The sequence below is a fragment of the Sus scrofa genome, chromosome 12 (assembly GCF_054392235.1).
Source record: "Sus scrofa isolate SSC_HxYL_T2T_F1_AM1 chromosome 12, Sscrofa_HxYL_maternal_Yorkshire_Landrace_v2.0, whole genome shotgun sequence".
In the NCBI taxonomy this organism is placed as follows: domain Eukaryota; kingdom Metazoa; phylum Chordata; class Mammalia; order Artiodactyla; family Suidae; genus Sus; species Sus scrofa.
Genome location: NC_139394.1, coordinates 5735185 through 5750427, shown reverse-complemented (window position 1 = coordinate 5750427; position 15243 = coordinate 5735185). Strand labels below are relative to the sequence as shown.

Sequence of the window (15243 nt, the reverse complement as noted above, 5' to 3'; positions counted from 1 at the left end):
CCTTTTCTCCTTCCTTTAAAACCCTGAGTGGTGTCAGTGAGAGAGTAATTATGGGTCAGGAGCCCCAGGTTTACTCCTTGTGTTTCTGTTTTTCTTTTGCAGGATAACCCAGAAGCAGAAAAGCGAGATCCCCAGGAATTAGTGGGTGAGTAACCCCGGCCACCTCGGGGGGCAGGTCTCCCCACCTTGCCCAGAGCCAGCTGGCTTCCGGCCACGCGGCCGGCTTCTCTCTGCTTCGGCCAAGGCAGCTGCGCTGCTGTGGGCTGTCTCTCCACACTGTCTCTCAGGCCCTTTGGCCTTTCCTAAGACGTCTGGGTAAGACCCCAGGGAACAGTTCTTCTTTGAAAGTCACGTTCATGGTGTGTCGCCCTGGGCTTTGGTCAGTTGCCAGTGTTGTCAGGGCCCCCTGCAGCTGGGAGCTTGTGCCCCCTGTGCCGTCCTCTGTCCATAGGCCCCTCAACCCCCTCCGCTGGCATAGTCATGTGCTCAGGGAGCTCAGGGGCCCTCCCCTGTGGCCTCTGCTGGCACTGTGCTCTGTCCCCAGGAGGGAACATGCCTCACAGCCCTGGAGTCTGGGACCCTTTGTGTAACTGGCCAGGGCGGTTACATTCCTGGAAGAAGGCACATGGGTCATCCAGCCTCTTAGTCTTTTAGAAAGTCTCTTAACGCCTTCCTTTTGGCCACAGACTTTGTGAGGCTCTCCCAAGGCCTGGCCAGACCTCATGGGGGGTTGAGCCTCCCTCTCTGGGGTGACCGTGACCCTCCCTCCCTGCCTGCTCAAAGCCGGGGTCCTCCTCCCCGTGGCTCTGCTTCGCAGGCCGCCTGCAGAGCCGGCTCCTGTGCTTCCAGATGGAACCTTCGAGGCTCACCTGTTCCGGCCCTGGGAAGCCCAGGACTCAGCCTGGAAGTGCTGCTTCCGCAGCCACTCCGACTGGTCCTTTTTCTGGGCAGGGTGCCTTCACCGGGCATGGGCGGGGAGGGCCCAGTGCGGCTCTCCTGACCAAAGGAACTGAGACTCCTTCATGGTGTTGGTCCCCGAGGGAGGATCGGGTAGGAGCGTGGCCACGCTGAGCCGCCCAGACCCTCGGGGTCCTGCCTGTCCCTGAGTTTTCTGAAGAATGGGCTGAGTCTTTCAGAGCCTATAAAAACACGACTTTTCCTAAAACCTTAGAGTTTGCTCTTTGGAAAGTGGCGCCCTGAGGGGATGGTCCACAAGGGCAGCTGTGAGCCGGCGCCTCACCCGCCGCCTCCCGTCCCTGCTGTCACTGCCAGGAACCCAAGGTCAGAGCAGCCCCGTGAGGCAGTGCCTTCCGCTCGTGCTGACAGCGCCCAGCGAGCCCCGCGCTGTGCGCGCATCAGCCCTCTGAGCCCCGACCTCTCCCCCCCGCCCCGCAAGGTCCACTTTCCTCCCTGTCGCTTCGTAAAAATAGCTTCTTGGAGTATAACTCACGTAGAGTAAGATTCGCCAGCTTTAAGTGCTCCATCGGGTGAGTTCTGATGGTCGTGTTAACCCCACCCCAGTCATGACATAGAACAAGTCTCTGACTCCAGAGTGTGCCCCGTCCCCTCCCCTCAGCCTCAGGCAAGCAGTGAGCTACTTTCTTCACGATGGTTTTGTCCTTTTTAGAATTTCTTATAAATCGGAATTTCTCGGCCTGGACACTGCTGACATTCAGGGCCGGATAATTCTTTTTTGTGGGGGCCTGGCCTGTGCACCGTGTGTACAGGTTAGAGCGGCATCATTGGTCTCTACCCACTAGATGCCAGCAGCAGCCTCCCCTCCCCCGGCCAGGTGCGACAACAAAAAATGTTTCTAGCTGTGTCCCGGTGTCCCCTTGGGGGACACGGTTGCCCCCAGTTAAGAACCATTGACATAAGTGGACTCAGTCTCTCCCCCTGACCCCCACCCCAGTCTGGCTTCTTTCAGTTCCCGTAACGGTCTTGAGAACCATCCGTGTTCTTCAGAACATCTGTAGTTTCTTTCTTTTTTTCTATTGCTAATTTCATTTCTTTGTGGGGTGACACCACAATTTCTTGAATCTGTTCACCCGCGGAGGACACAAGTGGCTGGATCTCTAAGCCTCATGGTTTTGCTTCCTCTCCCATTTCTCACCAAGGAGGTGGTAGCTGCTCTGTACAGAGCGACTTCTGCTCCCAGCACCTTGGTCGTCAGCTCCTTTGATTCATGGCCCCAGATGTAGGACTCGGGTTGCTCCGAGGGTGTGGGAAGCGTTTTCACGTGTGTGGGCAGCCCCAGGTTTAATGGCACAAGTGAAGGCGGAGAAGCTGACTCAGGGCTCCCCAGAGTGGAGCACACACACCCCGACCTTGCCCTCCAGGTGCCCCGGGGGCAGGCCTGGGACAATGGCCCCAGGGGGGCAATCGAGTTGGGTTCTCCATGTCTCTAGGGAGCTGCAGTCCTTCCACTGCCTCCTGCCCCCAGCCCCGCGGTACCCGCCAGGCAGCCTCTACTCCCGCCCGCTACGTAAGGCCAGCTGGCCAGCCGCCTCTGCGCAGATTCGTACCTGGCAGCTATGGATACCAGCGCGGTTCTGTGGCTTGGGTGTGCACATGGGGTGAATCACACCGCCAGCAGGCATCTCAGATCCTGAGTACAGCTGCCCGCCCGCCAAGGATATCCCCAGAGACCCAGGAGCAGCTGCAGACAGGAGCTGCCCCCCAGCTCCTGGACACACGTCTCTGTGTTTCTGGGGAAGGTGGTTGGAGGCTCTGTGGCTGCTCCGATCGCCCAATATGTGTTGGGTTCGTTCTGAGACTTAGAAAAGAGGAGCACTGCAAGAGTGCTCCTGAAATCTGAGAGATAACCTCTTATCCAGTTTCCTGAATGTGTCCACTCCCGAGGAATTCCGTCGTTCCTGACCCACGAGCTCTGGCGGAGCTCCCCGCTCCTGGCTCCTGGTCACACTATATACCATTTGAGCCTGAATGTGGTTGGGTTGCTGTGGCAACGGTGTCACACCCTGTTTTTCCAAAAGGCTTTCCCGGCAAATGCCAAAGGGCATTCTTTGTCTCTCTGTCACATGCACACATACACCCTCCACCCCGCGGAAGCCTTAACCCTCCTTGCTGTGGGCCCAAGCTGCCCAGGCCCGCCTTGCTCTTGTGGCCCATGCTTGCGAAATGCAGGGACCAGCACACCCCAGCTAATTCCACTCTCAGCCGGCTCTGGAGCCTCCTTGAGCCCCGGCCTTAGAACTTCTGGCCCTCCCAGGGCTGGGAGGAAGGAGGAAGTCAAGATGAGATTGAACTCCAGCCAGATCTGGGTGTCACCCTTCAGAGGCAGGAGGCAGAGGGAAGGTGCTGGCCAAAGAAAAGCACGTAGTCCTGTGGTGGAAACTGTGCCCGGGCTGCACTGTGCCTGCTGCGTCACCCGGTCTCTGTCCTTTATGTCATCCAAAGCGGCAGATCTAGGGAGAATCCGTCAACAGGGAGAATCGCGCACGTAGCTGTGTTAGGAGACTGCGCCCTGGGCTTGCGCCCCGGCCTCAGTGTTTGCAGCACTTGCCTGCTCATTCGGCGGCAGCTGAGACTAGTGAAGCTCTGAGCAGAAATCACAGCACCTTATCTGCGAAGAAAATATTAACCCAGCCTGGGGAGAGAGGGGGAAGGCTTGCTAGCTATCCCCAGGCCATCTGGGTAGCCACTCGGGGCTGAGAATGAGTCTCACCTGGGGCCTGGCACATGGTGGGTACCCAGTCGGTACTTGCTGGGTGTTATTGGGGCTGGATTGTTCATTCTTTGCCTTCCTCCTGCCCCGCCCCGCCCCGCCCGCTATTTGCTCGCTGTATGCTCCTTTTCATGAGAGAATGTTTTAAAGAGCACAGGCAGAACCTTACAACAAACAGCACATTGTCTGAGTGACCCAGAGCAGACTGCAGTCGCCAGGGTGGCCAGCGGCAGCCTGAAGGGGGTGGAGAGGGAGGAACTTGGGTGGGCCGGCCAGACCTCCTAGGGAATTGTCCCTTGGGAGTTGTGGTTCTTCAGAATCAGACCTTTTGTTCCCGAGAATGAAGTGGACCAAGAGTGGGTTGATGGGTCCATTTTTAAGGGCCCGAAGCTAATAACCAGCGGATAGTTGTGTCAGTGTCACGTATGCACAGTGCGCCCTGGGTTTCTGTAGCCTGGGCAGGGGAGCCTGAGGTGAGAAGGATGGCATCGGGCCACCCCGAGTGTCCGGAGCGCCGTGAGGGGGTTGCAGGGGCAGAGCCAGCGGCGGGCCGGAGCAGGCTGACATCATGAGCCAGCGGCGCCCCTCTCTTCCCAGCCCCAGGGTTAGCGACTTCACTTTGGTCGCTGAAAGCGGCCGGGGCGGGAGGACGTGCCCCCCAGAGAGGGGCAGGTGCTGCGGATCCTGGCTCCCCGTGCCCCCTCCCAGCTGCCTGTGGGACATCTGCCCTCACACCCAGGGCGTGGCCTCTCCTCACGCACCTGCCACGAGGTGGCCACACGTGGTCTTTACACTCGTGCCCTCTGCCCGGCCGCTCTTCCCAAGCTGGCGCCCGCGGCTCCTTCCCGTCCTTGCATCTCAGCTCAGAGCTCCTCCGAGCAGCCCGATTTCCTGTTGCATAGCGCGTGTTCCTCCCTGAAAACACAGGACGTACCTTTTATGGTTTGTTCATTTTTTATTACGATCTTTTTTTCCATTATAGTTGCTTTACAGTGTTCTGTGCATTTCCACTCTACAGCAAAGTGACCCCGTCGTACATGTATCTGTATTCCTTCTCTCACATCTTCCTCCCTCGTGCTCCATCGCAAGTGACGCAAGTGACTAGATAAGTTCCCTGTGCTGTACAGCAGGACCTCGTTGCTTATCCACTCCAGAAGCCATAGTTTGCATCTATTAACCCCAAATTCCCTGTCCATCCCACTCCCACCACCTCCCCTCTGGCAACGACAAGTCTCTTCTCCGAGTCCATGAGTTTCTTTTCTGCAGAAAGGTTCATTTGTGCCCTATATTAGATTCCAGATAGAAGTGATATCATATGGTATTTGTCTTTCTCTTTCTGACTTACTTCACTCAGTATGAGAGTCTCTGATTGCATCCATGTTGCTGCAAATGGCATTATTTTGTTCTTTTTTATGGCTGAGTATATACCACATCTTAATCCAGTCATCTGCGGGTGGACATTTAGGCTGTTTCCATGTCTTGGCTATTGTGAATAGTGCTGCATTGAACATGGGGGTGCATGTATCTTTTTCAGTGAAGGTTTTATCGGGATATATGCCCAGGAGTGGGACTGCTGGGTCCTACAGTACTTGTATGTATAGTTTTCTAAGGTACCTCTGTACTGTTTTCCGTAGTGGTTGTATGGTTTGGGTTTTGTTTTGTTTTGTCTTTTTGCCTTTTTGCCTTTTTTTTTCTAGGGCCGCTCCTGCAGCATATGAAGGTTCCCAGGCTAGGGATCTAATCGGAGCTGCAGCTGCCAGCCTACGCCGGAGCCACAGCAACGTGGGATCTGAGCCGCGTCTGCAACCTACGCCACAGCTCACGGCAACGCCAGATCCTTAACCCACTGAGTGAGGCCAGGGATCGAACCCACAACCTCATGGTTCCTAGTTGGATTTGTTAACCACTGAGCCACGACGGGAACTCCTGGTTTGGTTTTTTTAAAATTATCCATGTCTGTCCCCCACCCTAACCTTCCCACCCACAGAATTCTCTGTTCCCTCAACAGCCTCCTTTTCTGAAAGAGTCCGAAACATGTCACCTGATGAAATCAAGATCCCGCCGGAGCCTCCTGGCAGATGTTCAAATCACCTCCAGGTAAGCACAGCTCTGCTGCTGGCCTGTGTAGAGGAGGGCGCCTGGGCGGGTGTGTGGTTCGGTCTGACTTTAGGAGGCTTCTGTAAACAGAACAGGCCCGTGGAAGGAGCTGCAGTGCTGACGGGCCCCCTGAACCCACTCTCAGGAGTTTGCTCTGTTCCCGCTGCCACCCTCCGCTCGCCCTCAGTACAGTCCCAACCTCGGCGGAGAAAGTAACACACTTTCTGTGCAACCCTGAGCCAGTGGGAACATCTCAAGAGACACTTTACGAAGAAACTGAGGCATCATTAGAATGTAAAATAAGTAGAAATGCAAAAAATCACAAGCAGGTATGTGCATAAAACTTCAATCCAGAGTTCCCTGGCGGCCTAGTGGTTAAGGACTCAGCATTGTCACCACTGTGGCTCAGGTCACCTTTGTGGTGTGGGTTTGATCCTTGGCCCCGGGGACTTTTGCATGCTGCGGATGCGACCACTAAAAAAAAAAACCTTGTATCCTCATATTCCTAAAATACCGATTCACTGGCTTGTCTGAAGAAACCGCCTACAGACCTGATCTGAGAAGGTGGAGTATTGAGTGACCTCGGGGGACAGCTGGGATTTGCACCTCTTTTCGGTCTCTGAGATGGTTTCTCCTCGTCCCTCCTCGTTCCCCTGTGAATGAGACCTCGTGACCGGAGGGCAGACACCCAAGCCTGCCCTGTGGTGGCACCTGCCCACCTGCTCTACCTGTAGGTTCTGTAGTGCCTCTGGCTACACCGCAGGCCCCGGCAGCGCGGATGACTAATGGGCCTGGGGCTGGGAATGCGGCGGCCTGGGCCGGGCTGCTGGGCGGGGGAGGGGGCAGCGCAGTGGCTTCTCTTCCCAGAAGCCTCCTCCCGGTGCTGAGTCGTCCCCACCGCCACCTGCCCCTCCCCCAGCCTTGTGTCACCCCCATGCCAAGGCAGCAAGCCACAGCCTGCAAGACCGTCCTGCCGTCTGCCAGGCAGAGACGGCGGCCAGCCCAGCCTTCAAGTTCAGAATATTCCTCCATTTTCGACACTCCTAGTAGTAGAAGCTGTGACACTGAGCAGACATTGTAGTTCGCCCAGGATGGGAGAAGCTGGCTGATGGTCCAGGAGACACAGAAAGTCAGAGTAAAACACAGACCTGCCCCCCTGGGCCGAGCCTTCTGGTGGTCCTCACTCCCTCCCCCTTAAAGGGGCACCATCAAGGCGCAGCGTTCGGCGTCTCTTCCCCGGTAAACGTGTTGTGAACCTCCCTCTCTGCTCGCCGTGTCCTCTGGCCGGTCTTGGCTTCTGACAGAGGGACTGGGTCACCGCTCCTGGCGTTCCTGGGGCGCCTCACTCAGGACCCCCCACCAGGTGAAGAGGCCCCAAATGTTTTCCTTCTGGAGAGTCTGTATTTAGCTGCCACTAGTGGGGGAGGCTGCCGAGCAACCCTGGCCTGGGCCAGCGCCGGCCTTTCTGGCTAAGACGGCTCCCGCTCGGAGGTGGCCCTGCCCTGAGATGCAGCTCCTGGGCCTCTGCCCGCACCGGGCAGTGCTGATGCCATCCGTGGTGGGCATCGTCTCTGTGGGCCTGGGGACTCCTGTGGCACTGGCCTGATCCCTGCCAGGTGGTCCTCCCGTTGCCCGCTGAAAGCCAGAGCAGAGGCCTGGAGGGGAGTTTGGCTGGGAAACGAGCTCTTGACCCCTGACAGGGCCTCTTGAGAAAGCGCTGGGGACCGGCCATCCGTGAGGACACTGGGGAGGCTGTGAGACCTCTGCTCCTGCCCCCTCTGCAGGGACATGGCCTCCCCAGGTCTCCTGCGGGGAAGGTAAGCCCGGGGTTCAGATGAAAAGCCAGCATTCAGCCCCTGCCTGTCAGTGCCGATGCCTGCAGCTCCTCTGCAGGTGACTCAGAAACCAGTGAACCGAGAGGGGATTCGTTCACTGTCCTCGTGGCTTCTCCTTTGTGACCTTCTTATTCCTCCTCTGCCAGCCACACAGAGAGGGTCAGGACAGAGCCAAACGAAAGCAGGCTGGTCTCCGTCTATTTTGGGGTTTTAGGGCCACACCTGCAGCATATGGAACCAGCCTACACCCCAGCCACAGCCACACCAGAGCTGAGCCACATCTGCAACCTACACCACAGCTCAAGGCAACGCCAGATCCTTAACCCACTGAGCGAGGCCAGGGATCGAACCTGCATCCGCATGGACAGTAGTCAGGCTCACTACCACTGAGCCACAGCAGGCACTCCCGTCTCCATCTGTCTTAGCTGTGCTCAGCGCTGGTCAAAGGCTCGTGGCCAGAGCAGGGCCTCGTGTGGTTCTGTGGCTCTCACGTGCGACTCAACTGGGACTGTGAGGGGCGGGGCTCTGTCACAGGCGTCTTCTGCTTCTCTTCCGTAGGACAAGATCCAGAAGCTTTATGAGCGGAAGATAAAGGAGGGAATGGATATGAACTACATCATCCAGAGGAAGAAGGAGTTTCGGAACCCCAGGTGCGTTTCCCACGAGCCTGCAGGGTGGCTTGACTGACTGGTATTGGACTAGGGACCGAGATGGCCCCTGGAGGCGGCAAGGAGGGGCCCAGCCAGATCCCACCGCGCCCAGAGGGGCCATCACCCAGACTGCGTTAACCTCGCCAGGGTTCCCCATTAAAGATCCAGACTGACAGAGCTCCCGTCGTGGCTCAGTGGTTAACAAATCTGACTAGTATCCATGAGGATGCACGTTCGATCCCTGGCCTCACTCAGTGGGTTAAAGATCCAGCGTTGCTGTGAGCTGTGGTGTAGGTCGCAGACACGGCTCAGACCTAGCCTTGCTGTGGCTCTGACGTAGGCTGGCGGCTACAGCTCTGATCCAACCCCTAGTCTCCATATGCTGTGGGTGCAGCTCTAAAATAGCAAAAAAAAAAAAAAACCTAAAAAAAAGATCCAGAAGCAGTGTGAACCATGGGAGCTGAAGGACCAGCTGGGTTCTCAGGCCCTGGCTTTGGAGGCGCGGCACCCTGGAGCCTCGGCGCCCTCAGCCGTATGATGGCGGTTGGGTGATCGCCCCCGGCTCTCCCCCCCCCCCAGAAAGTCATTGAGACTGTGCGCCGGTGAGAGCTGTGTCTTGGTCCTGCTCCATCCAGTGACACACCCAGGAAGGAGCCCGGTGTGCGGATAGCAGGGACCTGCCGTGGCCCCTGCAGGCCTCGGCGTGGTGGCCCCGACCCAGCCACACAGACTGAGGGTCAGGCGTTCACTTGGGACAAAAACGCAGCCCTCGCCTCGACATCCTCCTCGTCCTGGCCCCTGGCTAGTAGTCCGTCCCTCTGGGAGGATGGAGGGTCGGCAGTGACTTACTGCCAGGCCGGGGAACACTGCCTTCCCGTCGGGAAGCTGACTTAGAGCAGCTCAGCCGGGTGGCGAAGCGTTGCCTCAGTCCAGGCGCTGAGTGGTTCCGATGTCTCGAGGTCAGGGCCACTCCGGGCCGCGGGCCTCGGGCCTGCTCAGCGCCTGTGGTTTTCTCCTTTCAGCATCTACGAGAAGCTCATCCAGTTCTGTGCGATTGACGAGCTTGGCACCAACTACCCAAAGGTACATCCCACCTGCAGAGGCTGAGGGGGGTGCCCAGGGCCTGGGCTCAGCCCACTGGCTTCGGCCAGGAGCCACCGAAGGGGCCTCGTGACAGCACTGCGGTCTTCGTCCCTCCTTTGAGCCCCTGGGCCCGTCATTGGCTTGGGCAAGCGGGGGCGAGCGCCCCCTTGCCCTCGTGGTCCTGCGGAGGAGACCAGGATGACAGTGAGCCCTGTGCCCTTGGAAGCAGGAGACTCCAGGCCAGAAGATCCACGGAAACCCTGGGGAGGGCACTTGGGTGTCGAAAGTCCCGTGTCACCCATTGCCCCTGACTGCAGCTTTAAGCTTTTCTTTCTCAGGACATGTTTGACCCCCACGGCTGGTCTGAAGACTCCTACTATGAGGCATTAGGTGGGTAGCTGTCCATCTGCCGACCTGCCCACCCATCCATCTGTCCACCTGGGCAGTCGTTAGGCAGCCTGTATTTCAGGGTCTCAGCTGCGTCCGGCCATGTCCGAGGAGCTGGCTGTACAGCCATGAACAAGTCAGACCCAGCCCTGACACAGGAGGCGTAGAGTACAGCGGAGGGGACAGGAGCGAGGACTGGCCCCTGCGATGACAAGCGGGGGGCGATGGGGGTGCAGGCGGGACCACTGAACCAGGCCAAGCAGGGGGACGGCCTCGCTGAGGGAACCGTGTCTGAGCTGAGGTTTGAAGGCAGATAGAGGCCAGCCAGGTGGCTGGGGACGATGTCCCAGGCCAGGGAGTGTAGTGCCCTTGGAAGTGGCCCATCTGGGAGGCATTTCAATGGCCCCAGATCCCAGGTACCAGATCCCAAACCACAGCCCATGGAGCAGATCTAGGCTGGAGGGAGGTAGCTTCATTTGGCCCCCACAAGTTTTATCTGGCTTTAATTTCAGTTGCCACCATTTCATCTAAAAAGCCAAGGTTCCGTCTGCTCTTGGTCACCGAGAAGGCAGTGACCCTAGGTCTGCACCCCCCTGAAGCCCAGGAGCAGCGGACCCCTCTGGGGGGGGCACAGCCCCAGGCCCTGTGACCTTGAGGCCTCTGCTGCCTGCCAGCTGAGGCCGGCACTTGACTTCCCCAGCCCAGAGGGACCCGTCAAACAAGAGCGCCAGGAGAGAGGCAGACACTCGAGTGGGGACCCCTCGCCCTAAAGCAGCTCCTCGGGGGCGGCGGGGGGGGGCTCTTCCAGAGCTGCTGGTGTAACTGATGGCTTCGTCTTCGTAGCCAAAGCCCAGAAGATTGAAATGGACAAACTGGAAAAGGCCAAAAAGGAGCGAACCAAAGTAAGTGCCGGGCTGACGTCCTGATGGAAAGAGTGGGTGTTGGGAGCGCGGGGTCCTGCTGGCCGAGCCTGGGGGCATCCAGGCTACTCTCCCCTCTGCCAGGTTACTGCCTGGCGGTGCTCTGAGCAGCCTCCGATGTGCTGGATTTTAAGCCTCTGTAACTCAGCTTACAGACACTTCCATGTTGCTCTTGTCGGTTTCTTGGGGTCTTATATTCACGGCATTACATCCCGTCGCCTGCCCCGTGCAGCTACAGAGCCCCGGGGGCTGTCTTTCTTCGGGGTCGCCAGTGTCCTCCTCGGCCTGAGTGGAGGCAAGTATTTCCTTGCGAGAGCCCCATGGTCTGTGCCTGTCTTGGCTTCCAGAGCTGACCTTGCCAGCCTGCCTCAGCACCTCCCTCTGTCCCGTGTCTGGTAGCCGGGGGGCCTCATCCTAGGACCCTGAGCACGCTTCTTCCCAGGCCTCGGGGAACAGAAATGTGGCCACGAGACCAAATGTCCCGTGGGCACTGTGCCTCTTCCCACCAAAGTCTCTGAGACAAAGCAGGCCTCGGGGCACCAGCTCCTCCCCCCAGGTGTGGCCTGGCCCTCCCTGGCAGTTGTGGGACGTCCTTCCCCCTCAGGCAGGGGGGCTGCAGGGCAGCTCTCGGGCAGCTGGTGCTGGGGGCTGATGGAGGCTCCTCATTCCTACTTCTTGGTTAAACTCCCTCTCTCCTTTCTCCTTCCAAACCCCAGGGCTACTGCAGGGTTGCGTCTACAGCATCTGGGCGCAGGGCTGTCCTCCTGGGTGTGAAGGCAGGGTGCCCACGCGTGCAGAGACACGGCGATGCCCGCAGGGCTCTGACGTCCGTTTGGGACGCTCTCTTAGAGGAGTAGAAATCCCCTTGGGCGCCTCTCCGACACCCCTCCCTCCCCGGACAGTCGCAGCCGCGCGGGTTCTCAGTGCCTCCTTTGTACGGCGCCCAGGTCCTATCCCCTGGGACCAGGCGGCCGGCGAAACAGCGTGAATAAGCAGCTTCACAGGTCTTAAGGCTCGTCCCTCTCGCCCTCCAGATTGAGTTCGTGACGGGCACCAAGAAAGGCACCACGACCAACGCCACAGCCACCACCACCACCACGGCCAGCACGGCTGTTGCAGGTAGAAGGCGGCTCTGCCTCCCGGCCCCACCGCACCTGGAGCGAGGGTGATCCTGCCTTGTTTGGGGGAACAGGCACCCTGAGGATCTGGGCCTGGGGTGGGGTCCTCAGGTCACTGGCTGCCCCTTGGCTTGCTGGGGTGGCGCCCCTGCAGTTTCTGCTGCCCAAGCTCAGACCGGCGGCCTGCTGGCCAGGGACTGTCGCTTTTCGGTTGGGGCCGGTCCTGACCTCTCTCTCGCCTCCTCCGCAGACGCCCAGAAGAGGAAGAGCAAGTGGGACTCGGCCATCCCAGTGACGACGATAGCGCAGCCCACCATCCTCACCACCACGGCCACCCTGCCGGCTGTCGTCACGGTGACCACCAGTGCCAGCGGCTCCAAGACCACTGTCATCTCTGCCGTGGGCACCATCGTGAAGAAGGCCAAGCAGTGACGGAGGCACCCGCTTGGGGTGGCTCGGACACTCTCCCTCCGTCGAGGGCAGGAGCCACTCCAGGACTTGACAGGACTGGTGACTGGTGCCCGCCGGGAGGTGCTGCTGAATGTGTCAGGACTGGGACGCGCTCCCCCGATGCCCCCGGCGTGGCGTTCCAGATGGAAGAGGCGTTGCTGCGGAGTTGTGGGGCTCTGAGGACGGTGTCCCACACCCCGCGGGGTCTGCCGCCCCATTAAAAGGGCCGCGCCCTCACCCCTCGGCCTCTCGGGTGCAGCGGCCTCTTCTGCAGTCTGTTTTGGGGCAGATGTGAAAGCTCACGCATCCCCCCATCTTCCCGGCTGGGTTGTCACCTCAGGGTTGGCAGTGGGGTGACAAAGCCTGGGGTTCTGCTCAGAGCACTGGGGTCACTCCCAGCGCACACCTCTTGGCGTGGGCAGAGGGGGCTCCAGGGACTGGGAGGACCCCGCGTTCCCGCTGCCTGCCACCCTGATGCACAAACCCAGCCAGTTCTCAGGCAGGAAGGAATCGGGGCCTCTGCTCCCTGGGGGCGGTTGAGCCCGCCTAGGGCCCCTCCTCGGACATACCGTGGCCTTAGAGGTCAAGCCGGTTGCCAGAAGGGCTGGGGTTGATCCCCAACCCACGCAGGGAGGTTGGCGCCTGGCCAGAGGGCTCCGCGGGAGATGAATCACCTCCCGGCCGGCTGGGCGGCGCTCGCTGTTTACAGGAGGCCGGCTCCCGGGAGGACCCTGCACCCCGCCCTTCCTGCGCCTGTTATCTCTGCCCCACAGCAGCCCTGGGCAGCGCCGGGGCCCGCTGGGCTCCTCTTAGGGCCAAAACAGATTTCCCAGCCCCTGCCAGCCAGTCCGGGTCCGGGGGAAACCGTTTGCCTTTCCTGCTTTTTGGCAGCTCTCCCCCCAGCGGATGCGCTGCGTGTCCGCAGAGGAAGCCGGGCTGTGAAGGGCCGGACTGCTTCCCTGGGGTGAGGGGGCATTCAGAAAGCAGGACCCGAGGCTGCTGCGTGACCAGAGAGCGTGCTGACCTGCCCTGCGGTCCCCAAGAGAGAAATCAAGTCACACTTGCCTCCAGCCCACAAGCACACACTTGGCATCAAAAGAGATGGGCTCTCTCCCTCCCCACCTCGGAGGAGCCTTTGCAGCCCTGGAGAGAGGGGCCGCTGCCCCGAGCTCCCAGGGCTTCCTGCCCGGCCACCCCAGCAGGGGCCCATCTCCTTCCACAAGGGCCTGTGGAGCTTGAGTGGGAGGCAGCGTGGGGCAGGGGGCACAGCAGGAACAGAGCCAGCATCCCTGCTCTGGATCCCAGTTGAAGACAAGTTGTGTCTGGAGTCCTGTGGGTTATGGGCCCCTCCCTCCGTAAAGCCTTCTCTGTCAGATCACGGCAATAAAGCTTCTTAAGGTGATTGTGAGGAATCAGTGAGATGGTTTATGCAAAAGTGTTATGAATTATAGTGTTCCTGTCGTGGCGCAGCAGAAAAGAATCCAACTAGTATCCATGAGGAGGCAGGTTCGATCCCTGGCCTCGCTCGCTGGGTTAAGGATCCAGCATTGCCATGAGCTATGGTGTCAGTCACAGACGCAGCTCAGATCCTGTGTTGCTGTGGCTGTGGTGTAGGCCGGCAGCTGTAGCTCCCATTCGACCCCCAGCCTGGGAACTTCCATATGCCACAGGTGCAGCCCTGAAGAGACAAAAGAGTTAGCTATAAAGTCGTCTGCAGTGTCTGTGTCTGGCCCATCCAGAACCTTCTTGTTTTAGACCAAGGAGGGAAGCAAACTCTAGAGATGATAAAACTGGCCATAGTCACGGCCTTTTACTGTCCTCTGAGCACCTGCCGGCCCCGCCATTGAGCCGTCCTTTTGGGTCACTCATGGCTGCCCCCGCCCCCCATGGGCCTCCAGCCACTGGGGCCTTGGGGAATGAACAGTCTGTGAGTCGGGCCACCCAGCGTTGGCAGAGCTGTTCCACCTAAAAGCTTTGTGAGGGGGGTGAAGGGCTTTAGTCCCGCAGAATTTTGGTTTACTCTCCTGTAAAACAGGATTAGTGCCTGCCCACCTTAGTCCTCTGAGGGCGTCACAGGGGCAGATTATCAGCTGCTTTCCCTGGAGATGGGATGTCCCAGGCACCGGGGCCCGCAGCCCTCTGTCCCAGCTCCCAAGTGCAGTCTGTCTCTGCTGTCTGAACTCGACTCCCGCCCACCTGCACGTCCCCTACTCTCTTCCCAGGGTCCCCGCCTCAGGTGATGGCATCATGATCCCCTAGGGCCCACAGCTGCTACCTGGAAGCCTTGCTGTTCCCCACATGTGACAGGTCACTTCAGAAACCCCTCCCCATCACCCTCATTGCTGCCTCAGTCCACAGGTGGCTCTGGCCCCCTCTGCCGGCTTTCTCAGTCCCCCACCTGCCTCCGAGGTCCAAGCACTCTGGCTCTTGCCATCTCCAGGAGGGTCCACTTCAGCCTGGCAGGCAAGGCCCCCAGCAGCTCATCACCTCTGCAGCCTCCCCCCTCCCACCGCCGTCCCGCCCACGCCTATGCTTCCCTCCTGGCTCGCTCAGGCCTTTAAGTCTCAGCCTGATTCTCTTACTCCCGCCCCAACCCCTCCTTGCTGTTTCTCAATGCTCCCACTCTTTTTTTTTTTCTTTTCTTTTTTTGGCTGCCCTGCGGCATTGGAGTTCCCGGGGCCAAGGATCAGATCGGAGTCACTGTCCCGACACACCTGCAGCTGTGGCAATGCTGAATCCCATCCCCAACCCCCTGTGCCGGGAGGGGTAGGAGATCGAACCCACATCCCAGCGCGCCCAAGGCGCTGCCGCTCTCGTTGCGCCACAGCAGGAACCCCAGGGCTCCCACTCTCTCACATCTCTGATGACATTACCGCCTTCCAACCTTTGTCCCCAGGTTGACGGGGGGCTGAAACCACGCTTCTCATATGAGCAGAAACATCACAATCGGTTGTCATCAACAACACTGTGTCCCAAGTGCCTGGCGAGAGGTGAGTGCCCAGCGACTGGAGGGAC

The 15243-nt window shown here is 59.3% G+C and overlaps 1 protein-coding gene across 4 annotated transcripts in view; it reads left to right on the top strand.

The window, feature by feature from the left end:
* SAP30BP (SAP30 binding protein) overlaps window positions 1-13630 on the top strand; it is a 36944-nt gene extending 23314 nt beyond the window's left edge. For 2 of the 4 annotated variants that reach the window (XM_003131203.6, XM_003357968.5), the window contains 8 exons: window positions 103-145; window positions 5697-5785; window positions 8179-8270; window positions 9293-9353; window positions 9692-9743; window positions 10584-10642; window positions 11695-11779; window positions 12029-13630. In XM_003131203.6, the coding sequence (XP_003131251.2) occupies window positions 103-145; window positions 5697-5785; window positions 8179-8270; window positions 9293-9353; window positions 9692-9743; window positions 10584-10642; window positions 11695-11779; window positions 12029-12210 (663 nt within the window). In that variant the 3' untranslated portion in view covers window positions 12211-13630. Of the gene's footprint in view, window positions 1-102; window positions 146-5696; window positions 5786-5875; window positions 8271-9292; window positions 9354-9691; window positions 9744-10583; window positions 10643-11694; window positions 11780-12028 lie in introns of those variants that run through there. The other 2 variants (XR_014820709.1, XM_084983789.1) reach the window with 2 other exon arrangements.
* The last annotated feature ends 1613 nt before the right edge of the window (window positions 13631-15243 follow it).